This window comes from Salvelinus sp. IW2-2015, linkage group LG5 (genome assembly GCF_002910315.2).
Source record: "Salvelinus sp. IW2-2015 linkage group LG5, ASM291031v2, whole genome shotgun sequence".
In the NCBI taxonomy this organism is placed as follows: Eukaryota; Metazoa; Chordata; class Actinopteri; order Salmoniformes; family Salmonidae; genus Salvelinus; species Salvelinus sp. IW2-2015.
The window spans coordinates 22,235,863-22,246,400 of record NC_036844.1 but is presented as its reverse complement, the minus strand read 5'-3'; the positions used below and the strand labels follow the sequence as shown (position 1 = coordinate 22,246,400).

General features: G+C 44.3%; 1 protein-coding gene across 2 annotated transcripts; it reads right to left on the bottom strand.

Moving 5' to 3' along the window:
• Positions 1 to 4,549: 4,549 nt before the first annotated feature.
• LOC111964061 (FAST kinase domain-containing protein 5, mitochondrial) lies at positions 4,550 to 8,119 on the bottom strand. Of its 2 annotated transcripts, none has more exons than XM_023987744.2 (2): positions 7,990 to 8,119; positions 4,550 to 7,521 (listed from the first exon to the last, which is right to left on the bottom strand). In XM_023987744.2, exon 2 carries the CDS (start codon positions 7,507 to 7,509, stop codon positions 5,080 to 5,082), a length of 2,430 nt encoding a protein of 809 aa, XP_023843512.1. In that variant the 5' UTR covers positions 7,510 to 7,521; positions 7,990 to 8,119; the 3' UTR covers positions 4,550 to 5,079. The 2 variants fall into 2 exon arrangements, with proteins under 2 accessions (XP_023843512.1, XP_023843511.1); XM_023987743.2 differs by having other exon boundaries at positions 8,010 to 8,115.
• Positions 8,120 to 10,538: the final 2,419 nt, after the last annotated feature.

Below are 10,538 nucleotides of genomic sequence, written 5' to 3'. Positions count from 1 at the left end.
AAAGGTGAATCAATTCTGGTCATGAAGTTGCCCCACACCTCTGATTATTGTTTAGTGTTCTTAAATGTTGTACGCTTGGCCTTCGATTACTCACCCACACGCAAACAAACTCACACACTAATAACTAAAATCTGGGGAACCAGGTGTATGAACAGTCAATCAAGAATACTTATATTTCCTGCATGTACAAAAGGGAACATGGGCTTTAGATTGAAGATGCTACTTTGAATTCCTGATTAACATTAATGAATGGTAATTTAAACCCTTCACATATGTGCTTCCACTCAATAACATGAAAACCTCATACTTTTTCTTAATTAAATGAAATACATGAATGCACGTGCATAGTGAAGCAGAAATACATAGCTGGGAGAAAAATAAAACTGCTGGATTTAGGGGTTGGCGTATTATAATAGAACATTTTAGGCCAAATCACATATGTGGTAGACATGAATCAGATATCTATACTGTATGGACAGCTGGACTGGGGGCAAATTGCACAAAACATACAGGTTACAAAGCTGTTAAATATCGCAATATTTAAACCCATAAAATCGAGGGGGAAAAAGCCTAATGATAGGCTACAGTGCCTTCGGAAAGTTATCAGACCCTTTGACTTTTTACACATTGTTACGTTTCAGCCTTATTCTAAAATGGATTTTAAAAAATCCTCAGCAATCTACACACAAAACCTGTTTTTGCTTTGTCATTATGGGGTTTTCAGAAATGTTTGCAAATATATACAAACAAAAAAGTATTCAGACCCTTTGCTATGAGACTCGAAATTGAGCTCAGGTGCAGCCTGTTTCCATTGATCATCCTTGAGATGTTTCTACAACTTGATTGGAGTCCACCTGTGCTAAATTCAATTGATTGGACATGATTTGGAAAGGCACACACCTGTCTATATAAGGTCCCACAGTTGACAGTGCATGTCAGAGAAAAACCAAGCAATGAGGTTTAAGGAATTATCCGTAGAGCTCCGAGACAGGATTGTGTCGAGGCACAGATCTGGGGAAGGGTACCAAAAAATGTCTGCAGCATAGAAGGTCCCCAAGAACAAAGTGTCATCCATCATTCTTAAATGGAAGAAGTTTGGAACCACCAAGACTCTTCCTAGAGCTGGCCACCCAGGCCAAACTGAGCAATTTGGGGAGAAGGGCCTTGGTCAGGGAGGTGACCAAGAATCTGATGGTCACTGACAGAGCTCCTCTGTGGAGATGGGAGAACCTTCCAGGACAACCATCTCTGCAGCACTCCACAAATCAGGCCTTTATGGTAGAGTGGACAGACGGAAGCACCTCCTCCGTAAAATAAACAACAGCCCGCTTGGAGTTTGCCAAAAGGCACCTAAAAAGGACTCTGACCATGAGAAAAAGTAATCTCTAGTCTCATGAAATCAAGATTGAACTCTTGGCCTGAATGCAAAGTGTCACGTCTAGAGGAAACCTGGCACCATCCCTACGGCGAAGCATGGTGGTGACAGCACCATGCTGTGGGGTTGTTTTTCAGCGGCAGTGACTGGGAGACTAGTCAGAATCGAGGCAAAGATGAACGGAGCAAAGTACAGAGAGATCCTTGATGAACCTGCTCCAGAGTGCGCTAAACTTCAGACTGGGGCGAAGGTTCACCTTCCAACAGGACAGCGACCCGAAGCACACAGCCAAGACAACGCAGGGGTGGCTTCGGGGCAAGTCTTTGAATGTCCTTGAGTGTCCCAGCCAGAAACCAGACTTGAACCCAAACAAACATCTCTGGAGTAGAGGTCGACCGATTATGATTTTTCAACGCCGATACCGATACCGATTATTGGAGGGCAAAAAAAACACATTTTTGTAATAATGACAATTGCAACAATACTAAATGAACAAAGAACACTTTTATTTTAACTTAATATAATACATAAATACACACACACAGCTCTGAAGTGACAATGATACTGAAGAGTCTGCTTAGGAGACAAATACTCTCAACTGTTTGAATAAAAATAGAGTTTAAGTTACCTGTGATGAATGTTGAAAACAAAAACTGTCATTTCTATATGCAGGAAATCCTATTTTAATAATGGGCATGGTAAGAATTGACGACCAAAGTGCGAGTCAGTGTCTCCTGACCCCTCCTGTCTCAGCCTCCAGTATTTATGCTGCAGTAGTTTATGTGTCGGGGGGCTAGGGTCAGTTGGTTATATCTGGAGTACTTCTCCTGTCTTATCCAGTGTCCTGTGTGAATTTAAGTATGCTCTCTCTAATTCTCTCCTTCTCTCTTTCTTTCTCTCTCTCGGAGAACCTGAGCCCTAGGACCATACGTCAGGACTACCGGGCATGATGACTCCTTGCTGTCCCCAGTCTACCTGGCTTGCTGCTGTTCAAGTTTAACTGTTCTGCCTGCGGTTATGGAACCCCTACCTGTCCCAGACCTGCTGCTTTCAACTCTTAATGATTGGCTATGAAAAGCCAACTGACATTTATTCCTGATTATTATTGACCATGCTTGTCATTTATGAACATTTTGAAAATCTTAGCTCTCTCTAATTCTCTCCTTCTCTCTTTCTTTCTCTCTCTCGGAGGACCTGAGCCCTAGGACCATACGTCAGGACTACCGGGCATGATGACTCCTTGCTGTCCCCAGTCCACCTGGCCTTGCTGCTATTCCAGTTTCAACTGTTCTGCCTGCGGTTATGGAACCCACTGTCCCAGACCTGCTGTTTTCAACTCTTAATGATCGGCTATGAAAAGCCAACTGACATTTATTCCTGATATTATTTGACCATGCTTGTCACTTATGAACATTTTGAACATCTTGGCCATGTTCTGTTATAATCTCCACCCGGCACAGCCAGAAGAGGACTGGCCACCCCTCATAGCCTGGTTCCTCTCTAGGTTTCTTCCTAGGTTTTGGCCTTTCTAGGAGTTTTTCCTAGCCACCGTGCTTCTACACCTGCATTGCTTGCTGTTTGGGGTTTTAGGCTGGGTTTCTGTACAGCACTTCGAGATATTAGCTGATGTACGAAGGACTATATAAAATAAACTTGATTTGATCATTCCCATGACATCTTCTAGCAAAATCTGAAAAGCGGTTCCTTCATTTATTCCATAGGATTTTTTAGATTCACTTAAAATAAGGTCTGTTTTTCGTGTAGGCTTACACCACCTTGCCAATTTTATAACTGTGTAGATATCCATAGGACAAGGTAACTCTGATCAATATTGGCTAAATATAAGCGAAGATCATTTTTTTTGTAGAGTGGATTTATGAAAATATGTTGACAAACGTTACCTTATCCTAGTGAGATTTACACGGGTATCAAAATGTCGAGGTGGTTTAAGCCTGCACGAAACACAGACCTTATTTGAAGTAGATCAAGACCTTCTCTATGGAAGACATGAACGGTAAAATAACGAAGGAACCCCTTTCAAGTTCAGCCGCAAGTTATTACAGGAATTATAACGCGTCGACTATTTCTCTCTAAACCATATACCTTTGACTAATCCGGAAACTATCACCTCGAAAACAAAACGTTTATTCCGTTCCGTATTTTATCTAACGGGTGGCATCCATGAGTGTAAATATTCCTGTTACATTGCACAACCTTCAATGTTATGTCATAATTACGTAAAATTCAGGCAAATTAGTTCGCAAAGAGCCAGGCGGCCCAAACTGTTGCATATACCCTGACTCTGCGTGCAATGAACGCAAGAGAAATGACAATTTCACCTGGTTAATATTGCCTGCTAACCTGGATTTCTTTTAGCTAAATATGCAGGTTTAAAAATATATACTTGTGTATTGATTTTAAGAAAGGCATTGATGTTTATGGTTAAGTACACATTGGAGCAATGACAGTCATTGATTGATTGTTTTTATAAGATAAGTTTAATGCTAGCTAGCAATTTACCTTAGCTTACTGCATTCACAGCACAGGCAGGCTCCTCGTGGAGTGCAATGTAATCAGTGTTAGAGCATTGGACTAGTTAACTGTAAGGTTGCAAGATTGGATCCCCCGAGCTGACAAGGTTAAAAATCTAGGCCGTCATTGAAAATAAAAATGTGTTCTTAAGTGACTTGCCTAGTTAAATAAAGATTAAATAAAGGTGTACATTTTTAAAAATAAAATTAGGCAAATCGGCGCCCAAAAATACCGATTTTCGATTGTTATGAAAACTTGAAATCGGCCTGAAAATAGATGTGCAGCAACGCTCCCCATCCAACCTGACAGAGCTTGAGAGGATCTGCAGAGAAGAATGGGAGAAACTCCCCAAATACAGGTGTGCCAAGCTTACAGTGTCATACCCAAGAAGACTTGATGCTGTAATCGCTGCCAAAGGTGCTTCCACAAAGTACTGAGTATAGGGTCTGAATACTTCTGTAAATGTAATGTCTTTGGGCTATTGTTTGTAGATTGATGAGGGGGGAAAAACAATTTAATCAATTTGAGAATAAAGCTGTAACGTAACAAAATGTGAAAAAAGTCAAGGGGTCTGAATACTTTTCGAAGGAACTGTATATCGCCTACCACCCCGAGTTATGACACAGAAGATACTAAAAGGAGTTCTCTGAAGCGGTTTTTAATGGAATACTGCAAACATGTCAACAGTGAGGAAGTGATATGTACTGTACATTCAAAGTATTCATTCATTACGGTCGCTTAATAGATCCTCTTTTACCATTTAGCTCAGGCCTAGCAACAAAAAAATTCCATCCCACACATGAAGAACATGCAGAAGTCATGTTTGGCTGCCGTTCAAAATCTTGCAGTCATAACATTTATTTTTGACACCTCTCACACTGATCAGGGGTGGCAGGCAGCCTAGTGGTTAGAGTGTTTGGCCAGTAACCGAAAGGTTGCTGGATCGAATCCCTGAGCTGACAAGGTAAAAATCTGACACATTATATTCAACAGCCTCTCAACAAGGATTGCCCATAAGCTTACAAAAAAAAACCACTGTCCTGGTAAGCCTTGGGCCTGGTTTCATTTCGGGTTCCTAGCCTCTACCACTTCAGTGTTCAGAGATCTAAAAGCACTGGATAGGTGTTAGCTAAAATGTTAATCTCCACCTAGCCCTTCAACATGTGAACACGTCAGTCAAGGGTGCCGTAAACCTTGCAGTGCATATAGGCCAGTTTCTCAGCGTGGGTTCGCCTCAGCAGAGGGAACCACTCACGGTAAGGCAGCTCCACCACTTGGTATCCAGTCAGCTTCAGCTGCCTCCTTTTCATGGCGTGCAGCCCCAGCAGCTGTGGAGAGCGGTAGCAGTAGTGGTTCCTGTTCGTCACCTGAATGGCCAGTCTGATGGGGGCTATGGAGGCTTTGTGGGAGTCCCTGGGGAGTGGGTCTGGGTTGTTACGTTTGGTCAGAGCCCCCACAAGCCCGTCCGTCAGGTCGACTCCCACACTGAACAGCCCCCCTCCCTCATCCGGCTCTGTCCTTCGGAGGGGCAGCTTAGAAGCTTGGGTTGGGGGAAGGGGGGTCTTTCTGCCATTGGTAAGTTGAGTCAAAAGGTCCTTGGTGAGAGTGACTCCTGTGTTGATCTTCTCCCAGCCCTGAGTAGAAGAGCCAGAAGAAGTGCTCCAATCCTGGGAGGAAATGGGGTATGTCTGCGCTGAGGTCACAGGTAGCGGCTGTCCGACAGGGTTCAAATGCACCTCCAGGTCGATGGAGCGGGTGTGAGGCAGGATCATTCGTTTGCTCACAAACTCCTCTCCACCCAGAAGGTCCCGTAACACGGCCTCTGCCTCCAGGACCTCAACCTTCTGACACACGTCCTTCTGGGCAAAGCGCCACAGAATCTCTGTTGTCTCCTCCCGCAGCTCTCTACTCAGCCGCGGGCCAGTCCAGTGAGGCAGCTCCAACGCCACCGTCCCATCCAGAGTGAACAAGTCTTTCTTCAGATCCTGCTGTTTGGACCTGGTGGCTAGGCTAACAAACTCGGGGCTCAAAGCTAACTCCACAAGGTCCTCAGGGAGGTGACAGATGAAAGCCAGACCGAGGAGCCCTGTTAGGAGGTGCTCAGGATAGCGCTGGAACTCAGCCTCTCTCTGCCGGAGGGCCTCAATGAGGCTGGGGTAGAAGTTAGGGCACTGGCTGGGCAGGACACCTAGGGTCCCAAAGGCCCATATCAGCTTGCCTGAGTCTTTGCTCCGACAGTGTGGCGCTAACGACGGCAGGCGCTCAGCAACAGCCAGGAGGATGCGTTCGTTGCGGTAATGCAGGGACGAGCAGGCTAGTGCCACATGCATCAGCCCCTGGACGCCCATGCTGGGGGCGCGGCGAGGCACCTCATGCGCCATGACCTCAAGCCAAGCCCGATGGTCCAGGTAGCTAAAACGCAGCAGCTTCATCACGTTCACCATGGCAAAGTCACTCATCTCATACACAACCGAGTGGGCTCTGTCCACCAGCCGGTTCACCGCTCCTTCCGAGAGAGCTGTCTGGGACTTGAACAGGCCCAGGCACACAGCACCTACCTCCTCTGGCTCCAGCTGGTCCAGGTGACGCATCAGTATCTGCTCTAAGGGGTGAACTAGCTCTTTGGGGCAGTGCCTGCCCTCCCCCATCACATACAGAAGTTGGACTATCTCAGGGACACCTACCTGGCCTAAGTGCAGGCTGGCGCAGTCATACAGGCACTGCAGGTACTGAGGCACAGACCTCCCCAGGCAGCGCCACAGGTCTGCGGCCAACAGCAGCTGGTGGAGGCCCATCTCCCCGGCCCTGCGGCCCAGCTCAGCCTCATACAGCCCCAGCATGCTGTGAGTGGGGGGCAGGCCCAGCCAAACAAAAGACCTCAGCACCTTCAGTAGCTGGGAGTGACTGAAGTGACTCAGGTTTTCCACTGAGTAGCGGAGCAGCATGATGAAACGCGTGTCACCCCTCACTAAAGGTGTCTGGTCAGGGTGCAGGTGGCTAAGCTTGGTGAGGAAACCGGTTACGTCCACAGGGTCCATGCTGCCCTTCAGGACGGTCACTTTGTGCAGCAGGAAAAAGGCCTGCTTGGAATGGACTGGGGCAGGCCGCTGGGACAGGTCAAGGGTCATGGCTGAGTACTCTGGGCGGCATGTCTGGAAGGCACGGGGGTCGCCTTTGACGTCTGGGGTTAGGGGTTCTGTGCGGTAGGGGGGTGCCCTTTCTGCCTTAGCCCCAGTGCCTCTGTTGAAGGCCAGGTCCAGCAGAGTGTTCTTGGTGCTGGATAGGCGGCGTGAGGAGCTGACACTGTAGCGGTTACTCTGCTGCCTGAAGGCAGAGGTGACGGTGGACTGACACTGCTCCTCCATCTCCAACCTGCTCAGGGAGGCTCCAGGGTCATGCTGGGGCCGATAGTAAGAGGAGGGGTTGTACTGTAACCTGTAGCCCCCGGGAAGTACCCCTTCCTTCCTGTCCTCCTCATCGAGTCCCTCCGTTTCAGGTTCTCCATAAGCGTTGTGCAGATGCCGAGCCCTGAGGAACTGCCTGTGGAGGGCTAGGGAGAGATGGCGTAGCCTAGCCACATGGCATAATGATCCCGCAGACATCCACCTCAGAAGCTGAAAGGCAGAGAATATGCAGGAATGATTAGGTTGTTGGTTTAACTATATATATATATATTGTTCCTAAAATGTACATGTGCATGCTGCCTCAATTCTATAGATGACATTTCTACTTCATCCACATTAACTAACAGAACAGCCTACACGAGGGCCATGTGGAATCTTGTTCATGATATAGCTAGCTAGCTGGGTTTACTATAGCTAACTAACGTTAGGATATTATTAGACATAATTGATAACGCAGGGTAAGCTATAACATTGGTGGCAAATAAGAACATAGCACAGAAGACTGGCGAGCTCTCCCCTGAAGTTCTCAGTAGCTAATGTTAGCTAACCAGGTAGCCACTTTGGAATGAGTTGCTAGCTAACGTTAGCTAAGAATGCTAAATTGCATTAGCTAGCTAATTTATTCCACAATACTAGCCAGTTGCAGTTTGCCATATATACAAAACAAGGCAAACTCACCGATAATAGCAATATCTTACACAAGGAAAAATATATATCATTTTTTATGACATTTCAGAAACATCCTTGTCTGTAATGTCCCTGATGAGCTCTGACCTACGGCGATTTGCAGGTACAAACATAGTAGCGTCAGCGAAAGCGAACTCTTTGTCGAAGTAGCTGTGCACTAGACCGCTCTCCTAGTATATATTAAATGAATGCTGCAGATGTGGAAAGCAAGGTTTTCCTACTTATGCAGTTGCTCAAATGAATGTGAAATCATGCAATCAATCAATAAATTACATGATACTATCCTAATACTGAAATTGGCCAACTGTATCCAATTATCCTAACTTGACAACGATTGGCCAACTGTATTTCTAATAAGAGATTAGAACTACTTCAACATGTTTAAAATTGAAAGTCAGATATTGAGTATTGAGCTTTATTCACAGTGAGCATGTGTGAACACCCTGTGGGCAAAAAAAAGGAGTAATTCAAGATGATTTAATCACATCTTTAATCATTAAATTCATATTTGCTAAGATATGTTTTCTTCAAGCCATTTTTCAGTAACACAAAATAAATACAAAAAGAAACTTGATAGCATTTTGTCTTTTAAGACATTACAAGAGTTGAAACACAAAAAAAATGAACATATTGGTTTTTGAACAATCGCTTTAGTTGTACTGTACCATGTAGTAGATCAAAATTAAAAAGATTTCATATATGTATATATTTATATATTTATATTGATAGTTTAAAAAATAAAAGCGGAAATGTCTGTCTCGTTAATTCATAATAATCCTCTTAAATTATTCACACGTAATAAGCTTGATATATTTGAATATATATGTACACATAATAAATAACAATAATATTTACATCCAAGTACACTGCCTTTCTGTTTCTACTAAGAACACAGCAGGACACAACAAAAGTACATAGCAGCAAATGTTGCCCCAAAACTGAGGGTGTGGGCCCTCCATCCCTCGCTCTACCTCTTTCTTTTCCTCTCTTTAACATTCATTCTTTCTTTAAGTCCTCACTTCTTTCACCCCTGACTTCAAAGTTATTCTCTAAATTGCCCAGACCCATGAAAAAATATATGTCAACATATACTGTACACACTAATGTTTAGAATAGTTTAATATATTGTAAAATGTCCCATATAGCCAAATATATTCTAGAGATCTATAAAAGGTAGTATATATTGACATATACATTGTTTTTTCAAATAAGGGTGGGTCCTGTTCAAACAAGTACACCACACAAGTACACTCCATTATCTCAAAGAATCATTCCAAAAATGCATTACTCTTCCTATAAAGTCTGAATCTTACAGTTAGTATCTAACAGTTAGTATCTAACACCATCAAGTCTGCTGGCTCAGCTACCACCTGCTGCTAGTGATCTTAAATATACACTTTGCGCAGATAAGCAGCTTCATTGACCAACCTTTATGTTTAAGTAATCATTAATTAATCACTAACACACCCCTTTTTGTCACTTTAAGAAATATCAATGGAGACCAAAAGCATCTTAGAACGTCAACAAATTACAAGCTGCTTTTAGCTGTCGCCTACGTAGTTTCGAAACGAAGTAAAATGCTAAGAGGTTTGCAGCTGATTCGTCATCCTGGGATTGATTGAGCCATTTTGTGTCAGTTGTTGTCGCCACAAGGTGGCTGTCCTCAGTCACTGCAGCTACTGATAGCACAGAGGAATCTACATGTGCGGCATCACTGGAGATGGAGGAAACAAAGCCTTCTACACCCAGCAAATACAATGTGCTGTCAATCATTCACAGCTGCTGACCCATCAAAGCTTTGGAGATCCCCGATTGGTTTATACAACTGATCCTGTCATGCAATCCCGGCACTTAGCGTTCCGAAGCCTCATTTTCCCATCTCAACCAAGCACATTATTAAACGCCCCCCCCCCCCCTTTAACACAATGCAACACACTCCTGAAAAACACATCTCACATCCCTTAAAACAGCTTCTGTATCTTAACCTTTTGGTTAGTTTCCTTAGTGATTTGGTGTGGTGGTGTGTTCTTATAGCACCAATAAAGCCACAGGGTGAGGCTGTATGGATGGATCTCCCCCTGTTTACCTGAATCATATCTTGTTCCTAATGTTAACCATGTGAATTAAACAGAAGAACTGGCCCTGGCTAAGTTGTTAAGGGCATACAGTAACCACACATGCCCAACAGTCATGCCGCAAATCTGACACTTACACCAGTAGTATTCAATGTTGTTCTTCAAGACCCTTTATGTACAGAGGTTGATAAAGCTGTGTTTTACGCCATACAACACTCCTTCCGTGGCCTCCAACTGCTCTTAAATGCTAGTAAAACGAAATGCATGCTCTTCAACCGATCGCTACCCGCCCGCCCGACTAGCATCACTTCTACAAATACCTAGGTGTCTGGCTAGACTGTAAACTCTCCTTCCAGACTCACATTAAGCATCTCCAATCCAAAGTTAAATCTGGAATCGGCTTCCTATTTCGCAACAAAGCCTCCTTCACTCATGCTGCCAAACATACCCTCATAAAACTGACTA

What these genes read in the sequence shown, in the direction of transcription:
- LOC111964061 (XM_023987743.2), bottom strand. Translation starts at nt 8,030, where the DNA reads ATGATATATATTTTTCCTTGT. An exon ending in TGATATATATTTTTCCTTGT is followed by an intron (nt 7,522 to 8,009) that starts GTAAGATATTGC and finishes TCTGCCTTTCAG; the next exon opens with CTTCTGAGGTGGATGTCTGC.